Raw genomic sequence first — 18,595 nt, forward strand, 5'->3', positions numbered from 1 at the left:
GATTAATTAATGTATACTATTATTTTATTTTTTTCGTTTGTTTTTAATGGTGCAATGACAAATAATTTAAGATATTGACGGCTTAAAGTTACCCGAGCAAACAACCAACCTTTAAATGGTGGGGCATTTGTAATTTGTAATTTGTTTGTTGAATGATGCAGACAACACATAACATCAACTAATCAATCAGTTTGAGAATGATAATAATAAGACGAAAATAAAGAGGACCATTAAGCTAGAGATCGTGTGATTAAGTGCTTAAAGTTCAAAATAAGTACCTATAGTCTATAGAACATGAGACCTCTCTCTCACCAAGTTATTACCATGAAAAACTCTAACAAACCAACTGAGCTATCACTAACATTATGATATATAGGATAAATATTAGCTATTTATTAGTTATTCTAGGGACGCCATACTATATATTATATATTTCACTAGTTGGGTCACGGCCCCCGTGGCTCCGCCCATGAGTATATAATGAGGGACTTATAATTGATTAGGCCTCAACTCCTTCTATTAGTGTTATTTTCACTTATTTAAGAAAAGTATATTCGAATAAGATAAGTTTAGGGGGAAAATCAGGTTCATAACACTGTACTGGCTAAATGGATAAAATTCATAAAAAGATGAAGTTTATTATGGACATATGGTGGGGGTGGGGGTGGGGGTTGGGGTTGACATTATCCATTTGCCATAAATTACAAAGGGAGGGAAAGAGTTTAGGGTATATCTGGGGATGCAAATATGTAGTGCATGCCTTATGTAGGATAAAAAATTACGTTACCATACACAATTATAGAAGAGTTGTTTCTGAGTAGTATAACTTTAACCACAACTCTTAAAAACTCAATACTAAAATTCTTCGTACATCTCTTTCATATATTATCCACTCTACTAATCTTTTCGGCCAATAAATACTTAAAAATTGTCTTAACTTTGCGAAGAAAGTGTCAGAAATCAATTTTCCTTGATTTGTACATTGGGGTGTATACAGCCTAAATATGAGATCGGGCCTAAAATTGACATATTAACCAAATACTCCGTATACAATATTAAATTCAATAGATATATCTCGTATTTTAACATGGCGGCACGAGTATATCCTAGTTGACACTCCACATAATACAATGTATTTTTGTTTTAACACAACAAAAACTTTTGTATACACCCGTTTTACACTAATTTTATTGTACATCGAGCAGTATAAGGGTAACTTTTACCTAATTTTAGGATAACTTTTTGCTTTTTTTGGGGTAACTTTTAACATAATACAATTTTTATATAAATAGACAATAAGAAAAGTTATATAATGGTAATTTAATTACATTTAATCACAAATAATTGATTTTTAGTCATTTAAAATGTGATTCTTTACTAATAATTTTTATTTGTATTGGATTACTTTTATGCATATTAGGGTAACTTTTATTTATTTTAGGGGTAACTTTTGATCAATCTAGTCTATCTTTATAGTGAATGTACAATAATTATTGTACACCTGATTTTTTTTAAAGTTTGTATTAACCCAAAAGGCAAGATTTTGGAAAAAGGCAAGTTACAGGCTCCGAAATCCTTGGTACGCGGAACAGGTTGTCATTTAGAATGTGTTTGTATATGTGGTTTTTGGTGGGAGAAATATAAATAGTAGCAATAATGAACAAGATAGAGAGAATATCTAACATATAGAGCTGTCAGTTTCTGACCCGAACCGTTAAACCCGACTGTTTCAAACCGATCCGAAAAGGAACTGAACTGTTTAAAATCCGTTTTTTGGAAATTGAAAACTGACCTGACACAATTTTTTCCAACCTGAAACTGAACTGAACCGAATTTGTGCGAACCGTTACTAACCCGACCCGTTATCAAGCCAAACCGTTATAACCCGAAACTGAAAGCAACCCAAACCAATTACGTTCAAACCCGATAGTAACCCGACCCGTTTTAAACCGAAAACCGTTAAAACCCGATAAAAATCCGATAAACCTAAATCGTTCCACCCCGTAACCCGTTGTGATCGAACCGGTTATAATCTGTAACCCGTTGTGACCGAACCGTTTACGACCCGTAACTCGTTGTGATCAAACCGTTTAAAACCCGTAACACGTTATGGCTGAGTCATTTACACCCTGTTACCCAATATGTTTATGATCTAATATGTTTCAACCCACTACTCAATAAACCCAACTTATTTATGACTTGACTTGATTATAACATGACTCGTTCCTACCTGTTATCTTATTAATTCGACTCGATAATCATCCGACTCAATTTTAACGCGATATGATTTGATTAGAAACCCGCTTCAAATTGGGTAAACTCGTTTTCAAACCAACCAAGTTCAATCTAAACCGATTATAACCTGAAACGATAATGATTGGACCCGATTTCACCCGATCTGTTTTGAACCGAAACCCATTTTCAAACCGACCCTGTTAAACCCAAACTGATTTTGACCCGAATTAATTACGACCCGTTTTGATTAAGACCCGAACTATTTTTAACCGAAACCCACATTAAACGGGCTAAACCTGTTTTCAAACCGACCCAGTTCAACCCAAATTGATTATGACCCGACCCGATAAGGACCCGATCCGAATAGAAACTGCAATTAAAAAAACTAAACCGAACTAATCCGATAATTTTCAAAACCGACCCGCTTATTATTTCAATCCGTTATAAACCGATCCGTTATAACCTGAAACTGATAAACCCAACCCAAACCCGAAATGTTTAACCGAATTGACACCCCTACTAACATACTTACGTAATACGTATTTTTGTCAATTTTTCATTATTGAGGCGTGTGACAGTGTGAGCTGTTTGTGAATTGACTAATTCAATCTAGTACAACATTAGCTGCATTTGTGTGAGGTGCTGCCTATTTAGCTTTACCACGTTAATTGGTATTGGAAATGTCATGCACGCTATGGACATAGATGATCCATTGATCTTAAATTGAGAGCCACTCTCTCACATCTTTTATTCAATCTTGAAAGAAAACATTGAAGAGGTGGATATATACAAAGTATATTTAAAATATGCTCCGTTAACGATTAGACATTTTCCTTCTCTGCTTTATGTTAAATCGTTGCACATAACCTGTAACGGAGGTAGTATAATACTACTCCGTAGTTTTAGATGTCAATTCGGATATGCAAGTCAAATTAAATTGAGTCAAATCTATTTTAAATTTGAGTCATACTAACTTATTGTGTTCATACAAGTTGAAATCTGAATTTTATTTCTCCAAATGAGTCAGTTTTTAATACCTCTTATTAAGTGTGTTCATGAAAAATGAATTGGATTAGATTAAATAAACTTTGAGTTAACTCAATCTTAAGAGATCCGATCTTAGAGAATTAGTAATATTGCCACTTACATACATCACTTACATTTATACGGAGTTTTAATAAATTTATTATAGCTATAACTCCGTATCATACAAGTGGTGAAGTTGATGATTGATTGGAAATCATGAAAGAGATAGTATGCAAGACAGTGAGAGTGAGTAGGTTTTTTTTTTTTTTTTTTTTTTTTTTTTTTTTTTTTTTTTTAAACCATAAAAGAGAGTGAATAGTAAAATATTTTGAGTGGGATTCGAGGGAAGAGACAGAGACATTGCTAACATACAGAGTATGGTAAAAAGTTAATGAAATGTAATGCAATCCATAAACAGGAGTGTTAATTATCAATCACCGCTCTTGCACTCCATTCCAAAACCCTTTACAGTTATAGCTTGTCTTGTGTGTGGTTGATCATACCGTTTGGTCAGTTATTAAAAAACAAAGTAACTCCTATAACACTGCCCAAGTAATCTATGACCGAGTAGCTTCTATAACACTGACCGAGTAACCGTATAGCACTGACGAAGTAACCCTTTTAACACTGACCAATTAATCCCTATTACACTAATGAAATAACCCCTATGATGGCTGACCACACGTATAAGTGTATGACTAGCCACATATAATTTTTTTTTTATAATGATTAGTTTTCTCCTTAACATGGTAGGCTTTTGTCGATTTGGTCTACTTCCTATCCAAGCATAATTGGGCCGGTTTTCGGGTTTTAAATTTTTATTTTTCAGTATTCAGTCCAGACTTAAAACATTAAAAAAAAAATAAAACACCCTGATTTTCTAATTAAAAAAAACAGTAGCTCTAATGGTGGTCAAGCTGGACGTGTCAACTGTAAATAATTGACTAGACCCACACTTTGAACAAAATGGTCGTATCATGTAATAGGATTAATAAGATATTCGTATTACTTATCTAAAACTTTTTATAATGACTCATTAGGATCGTTTGGTTAACATTTAACACTAACAAGTAACAACCTTTTTTACTAGTTCTTGATTCATGAGTGCATAAGATTGCTTATAGGCGTAATAAGCGATGTCTAAGTAGCTGGATCTTGTTAGCATTTAGTTGGAGGTGACTCAAGTTAATAAAAAACTAGAAAGAAAATGAAAAAGAAAAAACTCGGGAAATTTTGTTGGGTCAAGTCTTAAGGTGAGACAATTTCACACAAACTTATTTCGCAACGTTTTAGATTATATATATCAGAAGAAAATACAGTAAATTACCCAATTCACACAAGAACTTATTGTGACACCCGTCTCATTTGAGAGTAAAGCAAAAATGTATCGGAAGTGTCGATGAGGCATGAAGGCGACAGGCAAGTTTGAGTGGCACCATAGTTAAACTTGCTTCAGCTCAGGGAAAGTGATTTTGGCACTCGCAAGTGTGAGAACTATAACCATTTCCCCTCAGCTTATGGTTGCAACTGCAAGGAAAATTAATTTACAGACGCATCACAGCAGTGGTGCAGAGATGTTAGTCTGAGAAATTATGTTCATGATTCTACGATGAACCTTGCCGCCTAAATTTGCTGTTTTTGTTGTCTATAGTTTCAACAACCTCGCAGTTTATCCAAAAATACTAAACAATCACATAAGCAATGAGCTATGGACTTCAATTGTTAGACCGTAATAGCATCATAATGAAGTTTATACCGCAGTTTAAAAAATGACCACCAAGGCACCAACCACTGTGATTTCCAGCCCTAAAGCCCTTGGCATCAGATACTAGTAACACTCAGTAGAAACTAGAAAATACAGATATAATGCACCCCAAAAGTAAGATGCACATAAACCATTCCAGCACTCCCAACATAATGGGAGTTTGCTGCATTATGTAATCTCAATCTCAAATTGTTTGTTAATTTATGCAGCATGACTTCAAATTTATGGTAACAAGTGGAGACTCAAGAAATGGGATAAACACAGAATTCACACAAAACATTTTTGAGGTCTTTAACACAAAAATGTGATTCCATCTCAAGTTTATACTAAAAATGCATGTTAATTACATAACAAAACTCATACCTCAACCATATTACATTGCATCTCTTTACAATTGCGAAAAATGATCAGGCTAATTGCCTTCTCTATCAATCATTAGGGGAAATGGTGGTGTCATGGGTTTCAACATACCTTCCTTCAGCGACGCATCCTCTGCCCTTTCTGAAGTGGGGTTAGCTGTTGTGATTACAGTGTCAACAGATGGAATCACAGGAGAGCTTGGGTCTGAATTGCTGTTGTTTGTCATACCACCATCTTTGCATGGTAGATGAGAGCTCCCCAGCTCGCCATCTCCATCATCTTGTTTCCTGCACAGCTTGTCTTCAGCAATATCGTAGAAATTTGCGGTTCGCACTTCCTGAGCAAGTGAGCACCAACAACAGCATAACCACAGAAAGCAATCAGAAACAGCAGGTTTCCCACAACAAGATGTATAGCCAGACAGATTAAACCTCTTCCTCATCCGGATCCTCCAATACCCACCATAGAGTAAACCGAGGCCACAAAGTACAAACCCAGTAAGTCCTAAAGCCTGCCTGACTGTATCATTATCAACATTGAGGCCAGCCAAATTGAAAATCCAAAAAGGAGCAGAGCAAAACAAGATGAAAGTTGCAATATGAACATACATGTTACCAAATCCCAACCTCTCCATGTTCCATCCAAAAACACAGAAGGAGCAAAATAGTGAGAGATAGGCTACAGATATATCATCCCACAGATCAAAAATCCCTCCTCTCCATGTTGGTTGATTCTCAACAATCTTCCCGTCTTCTCTCACCACAAAGGACCACCTCTTCTCTAGTGAACTTGACCTTAAGCCACTCAAACTTCCATTTGCTGCAGTCATAGGAACCTGGGCTTCCTCATCAACAGTTTGATCATATCCATACTCCTTTCCTAAGGGGCTAAGAATCATGTAAACACCTGCTATAGCTGGTGCAGCTATGGCAACTGAGATACAAACTGCAACTCCAAGTACAGGCCGCTCAGATCGTTTGTATCCCACGTTAAGACCACAAAGGCCATACTGAGCAAAACAATTCAAATGAAGCAACAGAATAACAACCAGCATATGTGCCCATTCATGGGGCTTGTAAGTACCATTCTTACAGTAAATATTTCTCAGCTTAGATATATCTTGCGGATTCCATCTCAACAATAATGCCAAGTGATAGAATCTTTGAGGGTGTTGATACAAACACATGAGTGTAAAAAGGGCATTAAGGATTTGATTATTGACTTCAAACCACGCGTTCCTCTGAGACTTCTTCGGCAGAGCACCATTCAGCATTCCAGTCATGACAAGAAACAAAATTGCCCCAGAAACAGCAACACAAACTATCCATACAAACAAAGCCAAGTTCATAGGGTTCTTAAACCATTCTCTACAAGTCTTCTTTAAAGACTCCCAATCAATTTTGTGAGCCAACTCGCTTATTCGTCCTCGAAAACCATTGTTACTGGGACTCGATACAGCTCGAGATGCCTCATCTTTCCATTGAGCAATCTCCCAGAATTTGCTTGATGGTCTACTCAAAAGGGCATATCTCTTATTTTTAGGAATCCCATCAATTTCCTTCTCTTTAGAAGGTGTTGAACATTGAAGAGGGCTAGGTGTCTTTGATTTAGGAACCCTAGCTTCTTCTATTTCCTCCTTCTCAATTAACACCTCACTTTTAGCCATTTTCAGACCAAAATATAAGCCCCTTTACCTCAAATTAAGCTTTGCAACACTAAATTATCATAGCTATTTCCAGATAACAATTTTTTCAGCCCTAAAATTAAAGTACTTCAACTAAAAATCAATTATTTCATCAAAAATTCATCTGGGCATAAACCAAGTAAATGCTCAATTCAAACCCAGAAGCAAAAAATACCCAAATTGATGCAATCAACAAGATCTAAATCGATAAATAACCTCAATTTATCAAAGAAAAAAGAGCAGAAATAAAAGCACCAAAATTGTTTTTTCTTTTTGCTATATTGCAGCAGATTTATGAATATAAAAATAAGAAGAAATTGAACCTTAGAAAAATCTGATGAGCGCCAAGAATTCCCAGAAAACAACCAATTCAGAGTAGCATGATTGAGACATGAAATTGAAATTCGAATTTGGTTGCTCAACAAATTTTTTTTACCTGTAAAAGTATGATTTCGACCTTTTTTTTTTTTTTTTTTTTTATAGTCTAAATTATTGGGTGACAAGCAGATTTTTTTTGAAATTAATTTAAATAAAGAAAAAAAAAAACAGATATTTATGTGAGAGAATTAAAAAAGGAAAGAAAATATGAAGGCAAAGAATTTGAGCATAACCTCACATCCTAGCTGTTGGATATTGGAGTATCATATTTCTTTCACATGAAAATTAAAACAACCGAGATTGGTCCACTTGACTGAGATACCACCTCATTCAAGGAAAGAATGTCATCCTTCAATAAAACAAAGTAAATGAATGATGGAAATGTTAAAAATACTTTACTGATGGTAAGATAATTTTCAGTAAAGGGATGAAGATAGGAAGTAAGTAGTAGAATGGTAGGAAAACTCTTTTCTTGTTTTTCAACTTAAGTTCACAATACGTGAACTTTCATTTATATAGCCAAAATAATTGAATACAATAATATACATTATTGTACTTTATACAAATTATTGTACTTAGTAAAGTCTTCATTGACTTTAATTACCACATGTGAAGTTCAATTCAATCATGTTTCTCAACACTCCCCCTTTGAACGTTCACATGGAATGGGGTACAAGTTGCCTCATTAAAAACCTTGCTAGGTAAAACCCTTATGGGGTAAATACCATAGCTAGGGAAAAAGAGTACAACGATATAGTATTATATGCTTTGGTATACTGCCTCGTTAAAAACCTTGTCAGGAAATACCCGGTGGGATAAAAACCTGATCGAAGGGAAAAAGAGTGTTGTACATATAATACTCCCCCTGATCTCAGCATAGTTCACGAAGATGTCGCATTCCGATTTTGTGAACTAACTGTTCAAATTTCTTCGAAGGAAGTGATTTGGTGAAAAGGTCGGCAAGATTTTCACAAGACTGAATTTGTTGGATATTTATTTCCTTGTCCTTTTGCAGATCATGTGTGAAGAACAGTTTTGGGGCAATATGTTTCGTTTTATCTCCCTTAATATATCCTTCAGTTATTTGAGCGATACATGCTGTATTGTCTTCAAAGATGATGGTTGGGTCTTCTGTTATTGTGTTCATTCCACACTCCTTTTGGATATTACTGGTCATCGACCTCAGCCACACACATTCCCGTCCTGCTTCATAGTGGGCTATCAACTCTGCATGATTTGATGATGTCGCGGTCAATGTTTGCTTTGTTGATTTCCATGATATTGCAGTGCCGCCATAAGTGAACACATATCCATTTTGTGACTTGGCATTTTGAGGATCTGATAAGTATCCAGCGTCTGCATACCCAATGAGAGCAGCATCTTGTTTTGGTTGGTAATATAAACCAAGGTCTTGTGTCCCTCGTAGATACCGGAGTAAGTGTCGAACTCCCTTCCAATGCCTATATGTTGGTGCATTGATGTGCCTGGCTAACAAATTCACAGAGAAAGCTATGTCGGGTCTAGTATTGTTAGCTAAGTACATTAAGGCTCCAATTGCACTTAAGTATGGTACTTCTGGACCCAAAATCTCTTCATTTTCTTCTCGGGGTCTAAATGGATCATTTTTCATATTCAAAGAACGAACAACCATTGGGAAGTTGATTAGGGTTGCTTTGTCCATGAAGAAACGTTTCAAAACTCTTTCTGTATAGTTTGATTGATGGACAAAAATGCCATGACTCAAGTGCTCAATTTGTAGTCCAAGGCAAAATTTAGTTTTCCCAAGGTCTTTCATCTCAAATTCTTTCATCAAGTATTTTGCAGTTTTCTCGAGTTCATTTGGGGTTCCGATGATATTTAAATCATCAACATAAACTGCAATGATAGCGAATCCTGATTGTGATCGCTTTATGAAAACACAGGGACTAACTTGGTTGTTTTTGAATCCTTCTCTCATAAGGTATTCACTCAGACGGTTGTACCAAATCCTTCCAGATTGTTTCAATCCATAAAGTGACCTTTTTAGTTTTATGGAAAGCAGTTGTCTAGGCTTGTGGTTTTCTGGTAGTTTTAGTCCTTCGGGGACTTTCATGTAAATGTCCGTATCGAGTGACCCATACAAATACGCAGTCACTACATCCATTAATCGCATTTGCAGTTCTTTTGTGACTGTCAAACTTACCAGAAATCTTAATGTAGTTGCATCAACCACTGGAGAATATGTTTCTTCATAATCAATCCCTGGAATTTGAGAAAATCCTTGGGCTACAAGTCTTGCTTTGTATCTAACTATTTCATTTTTCTCATTACGTTTTCTCACAAATACCCATTTGTATCCAACGGGTTTTACACCTGCTGGTGTAAGGGTTATTTTCCCAAAAACTTCTCGTTTTTTCAAGTGACTTTAACTCAGCCAGCATTGCCTCCTTCCACTTTGGCCAATCACTCCTACGTCGACATTCTTCTACAGTTCTTGGTTCAACATCATTTTCATCAGACACGATGTCGATTGCGATGGAATTTGCAAATGTTTCATTAACGATAACATCTTTCCTATTCCACTGAGTCTTTGTAGAGACGTAATTCATTGAAATTTCATTGTTATCGATGTTTTGAACATCTTGTTCATTCCCCGTAGGGTTGTCTTCTTGTTCGTCCCCTTTTGGATTATCATCATTTTCTTTACTTTCATCCACATTTGGTTTTTCTTGACCTTCTGACGGGGGAACATCATTAGTCTCATTTTCTATTCCATCCAATCTTTTCAATTTTCTTGGCTTAGAATCTTTTGAACCAAGTGGTCTTCCACGCTTTCTGCGTGCCTGAGATTCATTTTCTATGGCCTTATTACCAGTTGGGATTTCAATACGTGCAGGGGCATTTTCTGCTGGTATATGTGATTTTGTCACCTTCTTTGTGTCTACAAATGCATCAGGCAATTGATTTGCAACACTTTGTAAATGAACAATTTTCTTAACTTCTTGTTCACACATATTTGTTCGTGGGTCTAACATCAACAGTTGTGTTGCATTCCAAATGAGTTCAATTTCTTTCTTACGTGGGTCCACTTTCTCTCCCCCTAAGGCTGGGAATACTGTTTCATTAAAGTGACAGTCCGCAAATCTAGCCGTAAATAAGTCACCAGTCAATGGTTCAAGATATTTAATTATAGAGGGGGATTCAAACCCGACATAAATTCTCAGCCTTCTTTGTGGACCCATTTTTGTTCGTTGGGGTGGAGCAATGGGAACATATACAGCACAACCAAAGATTTTTAGATGTGAGATACTTGGTTCTCGACCACAAACAAGTTGTAGTGGTGAGAATTTATGATAAGCTGTAGGTCTCAATCTAATTAGCGCTGCTGCATGTATTATAGCATGTCCCCAAGCAGATGATGGCAATCTTGACCTCATTAATAATGGTCTTGCAATCAATTGTAATCTCTTAATTAGTGATTCAGCTAGACCATTTTGTGTATGGACATGAGCTACTGGATGTTCAACATCAATTCCAATTGACATACAATAATCATTAAATGTTTGGGATGTAAATTCCCCAGCATTGTCAAGTCTTATTTTCTTTATTGTATGATCTGGGAATTGTGCTCTTAATTTGATGATTTGGGCAAGTAATTTTGCAAAGGCAACATTTCTACTTGAAAGTAGACTAACATGTGACCATCGTGTAGAGGCATCAATTAAAACCATGAAATATCGAAATGGTCCACATGCTGGATTAATTGGCCCACATATGTCTCCTTGAATTCTTTCCAAGAATTTTGGAGATTCAGTAGCAATTTTGTTCATAGATGGCCTTATTATTAATTTTCCAAGTGAGCATGCAGAGTATGTTAATTCATCTGATCGGGGAATTTTGACATTTCTTATTGAATGTCCAACTGAATATGCTATTATTCTTTGCATCATCCCAGTTGCTGGATATCCCAAACGATCATGCCATAAAATAGTCAAATGTTTGTCATCTAACTTCTGGTTAGATACCATATTGATTTCCACGGGTCGTATGTTTATACGATATAACCCCGAAGAGTATGTTGGCAATTTCTCATATATATGTTTCTTGCCATGTTTTTCTGCCGTGAGGCATATATACTCTTTTTGATCTATTGTCATTGTTTCTAGATGATAGCCATTTTGGCGTACATCTTTAAAGCTTATGAGATTTCTTCGAGATTTACTCGAATATAAAGCATTATTGATTATTAATTTTGTTCCATTTGGAAGCATTATACAAGCCTTTCCAGATCCTTCAATTAATTTAGCTGACCCGGAAATGGTGTTTACATTTGCTTGAAACAACTTTAGTTGTGAAAAATAATTTCTATCTTTTAAGATAGTGTGCGTTGTTCCACTGTCCAAAAGGCATTGATATTCGGAACTAACTTCAGGTAGATCCATATCTTCATAAAATAAATTTGAGATTAGTTTAGAATAATATCATACAAACTTTTATTGATGATAGAGATTAAAAGTACATTAAAATACAGGGAACTAAGAAAATACATCAAAACATAGCATATGTTACATTAGTAGATGAGAAACCTAAGTATTGTTGTTTTCTCCAAGAATGAAATCATTTCCAATTTCAGCATTATCCATGAAATAATCAGACACATCAAGGCTGGGACAAGGAGCATTTTCCTCATTAACATAATTTGCTTCTGCATTTTTCTCTTTGCCTTTTACAGAAGCCTGGTAAAGGTCTACCAAATGTTTGGCCGTTCGACAAGTACGTCCCCAATGTCCTGTCATGCCACATCTGTAACATGTGTCTTTTCCTTTCGAAGGAGTTTGTTTGTGGCTTCCAGATAACTGTCCCTTCTGTTTTTCAAAATTTTTGAAATTACTGTTTCTTTGAAAATTATTTCTACCACGACCACGGCCGCGTCCGCGATAATTTCCACGGCCTCTTCCACGGCCATTGTAATTTCCACGTCCACCTCTTCTTGTAGCATTTGACTCGGGTGGATAGGAATTTGTTGCATTTGCCTCATGATGAGTGGCCAAAGACCCAGTTGGTCTGAGATTATGATTTTTCAACAAAAGATCGCTATTTTGTTCCGCAACAAGCAATACACTCATTAATTCATTAAACTTCTTAAAACCTCTTTCACGATATTGTTCTTGCAACAATATGTTGCTTGCATGAAAGGTAGTGAGTGTTTTTTCAATCATTTGTTCATCGGTGACTGGATGATCACAGTATCTCAATATAGATATTATCTCATGTATGGTTGAATTGTAATCTATTACAGATTTGAAATCCTGGAACCGTAAATTTGTCCAGTCAAATAATGCCTTAGGAAGGAGCACCCTTTTGTGGTGTCCAAATCTTTCATTAAGGCAGTCCCATAATTCTTTGGGATCTTCAACCATCATGTACTCAGTTTTAAGGCCTTCATGTAAATGATGCCTTAGTAACACTAAGGCTTTTGCCTTTTCTTGTTCGGTAATGGGTTTTTCAACCGTCATTGCAGAAGTGGTAGTATCAGTTGTTTGACCAGGGGGACTTTTATTTTCTTTAACAGTGTGCTCCAAGCCTTAAGCTTTCAAATTCATCATTGCGTCCACTTTCCATTCCAGAAATTTCTTTCCAGATAAATCTAAGATGCTGAACTGTCTTTTCATAAGGTCTCCCATTTTAGCTACAACAAATTTCGTGATAATTAGATTATAATAACAAATTATATGTACAACTCACATGTTTAGTTCTTCCATATTTATATTTAAGTTAATAAGACACGTGATAATTAAATTTAATAATAATAAACCATAAGTAATATAGTCTTTTCTCCCCCTTAGTTTATTATTGTGAGTAATTATATGATTAGACAAAAATTAATCATGTTAGTTGCAAAAAAAAAACAGCAAAACGACAACAATGACAGTAGTAACAATAATTATAATGATAACGGTAATATTATACAATGATGATTAATAACAACAAACATACATAATAAAACAAAAACAAGCTTTTAATATACTAAAACGACAAAATAAGTGAGTTTTACTTATACATAATGACAAAAATTAATATTGCTACTAATAAAATTACAAGCGCCGTAATTAGAAGGAAATATTGTTTTATCTTCATTAAATCTTCCTCAAAAGTGAAGTTGTGGGTGTTTTGGGTGTTTTGGTTGCCGTCGTCGGGGAACATATCGGAGAAGAAGGGGGTGAATTTTTATTTTTTTTAGGTGATTTTTGGATAAAAAGTGGGAAGAGATAAAGGATTTGTGGTGAAATTGGGGGAAAAATCCGTCTTTTATAGAGGTAGGTTTATCCGTTACTGTTCTGTACAACTGTAAAAATATCATATAACAATCTAATATACTGACAAAAATTATGGTCTAAATATATATATTTATAATTGTAAAAGGTTATCACACTGGGAATGCAAGCCATAGTGGTCCGAGAGCCCTAATATCTATAAAAGATCATGGGTTCGAAAACGGAAAGAAACACAAAAAAGTATGTAAAAGTAAGAAAAATAATAAGTATAAAAAGGCTGCATCTTTTTGTTAATCTAGTTAATAATAATATGCATGCAAAGCTACTACTTAGCAATTATAATAACTAAGATAAAAATTTACGTAAAATGAGTATGTAATATCAACATGGATCAAACAAAGAAATATCAACATGAATAAACAAAAGAGAACTTTCACCGTTGTTTTTGAGATATATATAATACAGTAAATGTTTGAGTTTCTGGTATAGAGAATCCCAAATATGGGCAACTATAGAGCATACTCCTCGAAATATTTAGAAGTAGATAGTATTATTTGTTATAAATTTTTAGAAGTAGGTATAAATATACCTGACTGAAAACTGGTGCTGATAACGTGTTAAAAATACTTTACTGATGATAAGATATTTATCAGTGAAGGGATGAAGATAGGAAGTAAGTAGTAGAATGGTAGGAAAACTCTTTTCTTGTTTTTCAACTTAAGTTCACAATACGTGAACTTTCATTTATATAGCCAAAATAATTGAATACAATAATATATATTATTGTACTTTATACAAATTATTGTACTTAGTAAAGTCTTCATTGACTTTAATTACCACATGTGAAGTTCAATTCAATCATGTTTCTCAACAGGAAAAACATTAAACATTTGTTTTTTTTTCCCAAATAAAATTAATTTTTATTTACATATTTTTTACTCTTTTAGTCTTTACTATAACTATGTCTAGTAATTCCAAACTAAAATATATCCGAGCTAATGCACGTGATATATTCTATGCGACGAAAGTATACTTATATATTTTGGTTCCTCAAAAGAGTGGAAAATTTAGTGAAATAGGTACTTATAATTTTTTATTTATGCAGAATTTGGGGATTAAAGGTTTGGAGAGAACTGTTATACAATGAAAAAAAAAAAACCTAGCATATATGGTGGAGTAGCATTAATACTAAGTATATAGATAGCACTCGATTCGAGAAAGACCTCTTGGTGCAGTAGCCCAGAGGTCGTCTTGTCTCCTTGAGGTGCGAGGTTTGATAAGCACAGATCCCATCCCCCTATTCTCTCTAGATCTTAAAAGCAAACCATTAATCTGTAATACTGCTTTTGCAAAGGAAGCAATACTGCAAACAACGAAGACTGCCTTTCCCAAAGGAAGCAATATCACAAACAGTTTACTGCCTATTGGTGGCGTTGTTCTTGTAAGCTGTGCATATAGAAACATTATTGGGCACATAAGGATATATATGTAACTTTTTTTACTAATATGTATGACAGGCGCCACGTCTTTGAAGTAACTCGAATTTCAAACTACGACTACAAATGTAGCATTCAAATTTTACAGTTTGGCAAGAAATTTCAGGAACAGGAAAACCATTCCAAGGCTGAATTATGTTGAACATGTTAAAGGATGAAATCACATTAAATGACCATGCACATAGATACACTCTTATGTTGGCTTGTAGTATTTTGTGGGCACAAACGGCATTTTAGTGACGACTCCTTCATAGGGCTTTCCCCTGACCAAGATGCTAGCCTTGGTGCCAGCCTTGTGGTTCCCAGACTTCACATAACCCATGGCTATGTTTTTCTTAAGGCAGGGGCTAAATCCTCCGCTAGTAATTTCACCAATGTTTTCTCCTTTTTCATTCTGAATTTCACTGTGACCTCTAGCTGGTGGTCCTGAAGATATAAATCCTACACGCCTTATTGATGGACCGTCAGCAATTTGTTTGAGAATTACTTCTGCACCAAGAAAATTGCCTTCTGCCCTCCTCCTCTTTCCAATAGCCCATGTTAGCCCAGCCTCAACAGGTGTAATGTGCTGCTCAAGGTCGTTGCCATATAGACACAATCCAGCCTCTAGCCTTAAACTGTCTCGAGCACCCAGCCCTGTAAGTCTTACCTTCCCTTCAGATTTCTCTAAAATTAGCTTTGCAAGCTCTACAGCGTTCTCATCAGGAACTGAAATTTCAAACCCATCTTCACCAGTATATCTGAAAAAGAAAACGTCACTTTAAAGTCAATGAAAAATCAAGGAAAAGTAATTGAATCCCCAATTCATAAGGTATATTGCACGTTCACTTGAGCATGAAGTGGTAAAACAAAATTTAAAAAGTTACATCATGCAAGGTATGTAAATTTTCAAAGTATAAGATATGGCATTGTGCATATGTCGCCTCAAGCTTCTACTTAACAAATCCAGTAGCCATATTGAAGGAGGGAGGATCATACCCTGTCCTAGTGAGATAGCAGGGGAATCCACTGACATCCGTCATACAAAATTGTCCGAAGTAAAACTTACTTAGATCATACTTGGTCAATTGTTGAAGAACAGGGGCAGCAAGTGGGCCCTGATAAAACACATTAATATAAGTATCATTTATTGGCTGTACAGGGAAAGGAAAAACAATAATGAAATTTTTACATCTTAGAATACAAACCATAAGTGCTGAGATAAAAAGAAATTCAAGATTAGTTGATCAATAAATTATGGAAGACAGTAAAAATAATTGAACTGTCAAATATGCAAAAGTTGAACAAAAGCTTCACCCTCCTAAAGGAAGAGATGTCAAAAGGATTGAAATGCCAAAAATTTGTTTGCACAAAAGGGTGTAATTCAAAGGTTAGACTTCCTCTCCAAAAGATGAAGAGGTTTCTGAATAGCAATGCAGGTTGACCAATACCCCACCCCACCCCCTACTGAAACATAAATTAACTCAAACTAATGATTATTTAACAGAATCAGTTGAACACAATGTGCACATGGATGACAAAAAATTCAAGAGAAGAATAAAACAATATTAATCAATCTCCATGTATTACGCCAACTCAATAATATATCATGCATTCGTATTGGTAGGTAGGGGCAACATGAAGTTAGAGCATAAATATTTGCCAAGGGTAATTAATTGTACAATGAAGAAATAAATACCTGCAGAGCAAGAAGAGATCTCTCGTCGTGAATATGCCATGAGACATCGCCACCTTTAGACTTGAATGCTTTCATATGCTCCTCAATATGTGCCAGATCCTTATCTCTGCAACCCGCATTCACAACCAAATATATATGGTCATCTTTCACCTTGGTGATGACGGAATCATCAATTGTTCCACCCTTCTCATTTGTGAAAACCGACAAGGTTCCAGTGCCAGGAGAAAGCCCAGCAATATCACCAACAACAAGTTTTTCAAGGAAAGGAATGCAATCCTTTCCCTTAAGGCTCAACCCACACATATGAGCGACATCAAAGAGACTGCCATTCTCTCTACAATTAATAGTAGAATCCATTATTGAGTCCTTGTATTGAATCGGCATGCTCCAACCAGCAAAAGGCACCATTTTCCCACCATTTGCAACATGGAAGTCATAAAGAGCTGTCTTCTTGAGATCTCCTTCACTGGAAAAACATCGACGAGTAACAGCTTTCTTATGAGCCTGAGCAAGACGTTTAGTAACTGTTTGCCCAAACTGCCATAGCCCTCCTCTCATATCTTTATATCAAATCTTCTGAACACACAATGACAATAGCTTTTCAAGATTAGGGAAGATCATTTAGTTAGACTCAAGTTCTGAGTTTGTTTAAAGGGGCACACAAAGCCAATTACGATAACAAATGACTAGGAACATTTAGGTACACAGAATGTAAAGACCATCCGAGACATGTAACTTAAAAGTCCATACAATCCAAAACATATTGGGGTAAGAAAGAACACTATGATTTATTTATCATGGTCAGTTATCAACTCATCTGAAGGCACTACAAAAGTATTCCAAGCAACTAGATGATGCATACTATTACATGATCCTTCAATTAGAAGAAATTCTGCTAAAACAGTATCTGAATTCTGCACCAATTGTCAATAACTAAAAAATGGGAAACACAAATTAAACCTAAAATACCAAAGCACTCCCCTAGCAATAAGAGGTGTATAGGGAGCCTCAAAGGGCATTTATGTAAACGGGATTCGATCCGAGATTCCGAGGTCTTGGGTGCCCCCTATACTATAACTAATTAAACTAATTGGCCTCTTAACATTATTACATTCATGAAAATTACAATATAGCAACTGAAACAACATATATTAAATCATAAAAAAAATTAATCCAATGTAGCAACTGAAACAACATATATTAAATCCTGCTTCATTTCCCACAACCCAAATGATTCAAATCAGTGAGAAAAGGTCCATTTTCATGGTTTTGACTTGACATTAAACAGTTATATAAACCTAACATACTACCATTTGATTCAATTATCAAATTAAGCTCCAACAATCACGTTTAATTCATAAACTAATTGTAAACGATTCAAAATCAAATTAAGCTCCAATAATCACGTTTAATTCATCAACTAATTCTAAACAATAGTTCAATAATCAATCAATCTTAGAAGAAGCATAAATTGAATCAACGATTAATACTAAATTGTGAAGATGATTAAAAAAAACACCTTACCTCAGAAGAAAAGGTGCTTTAATGGAGGATTGAGAGTAGGCTTCAATGGAGGAGAAGGAAAGAGAGAGAGTGAGTGGAGTGAGAGGGAGTGCAGCAACCGCGAAATAGATGGATCTAATCTATGAATGACAAAAACATATCCAGGGGTAAAATCGTCATTTCACATATAAAGTTAACTTTAACCTCAAACGTCGC

At 35.3% G+C, this 18,595-nt stretch overlaps 3 protein-coding genes across 5 annotated transcripts; all 3 read right to left on the reverse strand.

The window, feature by feature from the left end:
• Positions 1 to 5,292: 5,292 nt before the first annotated feature.
• Positions 5,293 to 7,767, reverse strand: LOC110733522. Its single transcript, XM_021913581.1, has 2 exons — positions 7,394 to 7,767; positions 5,293 to 7,143 (listed from the first exon to the last, which is right to left on the reverse strand). The coding sequence occupies exon 2, from the start codon at positions 7,050 to 7,052 to the stop codon at positions 5,439 to 5,441; it is 1,614 nt and encodes a 537-aa protein (XP_021769273.1). The 5' UTR covers positions 7,053 to 7,143; positions 7,394 to 7,767; the 3' UTR covers positions 5,293 to 5,438.
• Positions 7,768 to 12,013: 4,246 nt separating this feature from the next.
• Positions 12,014 to 12,943, reverse strand: LOC110733710. Its single transcript, XM_021913796.1, has 2 exons — positions 12,319 to 12,943; positions 12,014 to 12,216 (listed from the first exon to the last, which is right to left on the reverse strand). Exons 1-2 carry the CDS (start codon positions 12,941 to 12,943, stop codon positions 12,014 to 12,016), a joined length of 828 nt encoding a protein of 275 aa, XP_021769488.1.
• Positions 12,944 to 15,183: 2,240 nt separating this feature from the next.
• Positions 15,184 to 18,556, reverse strand: LOC110733523 (aminomethyltransferase, mitochondrial). Of its 3 annotated transcripts, none has more exons than XM_021913582.1 (4): positions 18,401 to 18,556; positions 16,877 to 17,452; positions 16,177 to 16,295; positions 15,184 to 15,938 (listed from the first exon to the last, which is right to left on the reverse strand). In XM_021913582.1, the coding sequence occupies exons 2-4, from the start codon at positions 17,432 to 17,434 to the stop codon at positions 15,392 to 15,394; spliced, it is 1,224 nt and encodes a 407-aa protein (XP_021769274.1). In that variant the 5' UTR covers positions 17,435 to 17,452; positions 18,401 to 18,556; the 3' UTR covers positions 15,184 to 15,391. The 3 variants fall into 3 exon arrangements, with proteins under 3 accessions (XP_021769274.1, XP_021769275.1, XP_021769276.1); XM_021913583.1 differs by having other exon boundaries at positions 16,877 to 17,449; positions 18,401 to 18,515; XM_021913584.1 differs by having other exon boundaries at positions 16,877 to 17,473; positions 18,401 to 18,499.
• Positions 18,557 to 18,595: the final 39 nt, after the last annotated feature.

The sequence above is a fragment of the Chenopodium quinoa genome, unplaced genomic scaffold (assembly GCF_001683475.1).
Source record: "Chenopodium quinoa cultivar QQ74 unplaced genomic scaffold, ASM168347v1, whole genome shotgun sequence".
In the NCBI taxonomy this organism is placed as follows: domain Eukaryota; kingdom Viridiplantae; phylum Streptophyta; class Magnoliopsida; order Caryophyllales; family Amaranthaceae; genus Chenopodium; species Chenopodium quinoa.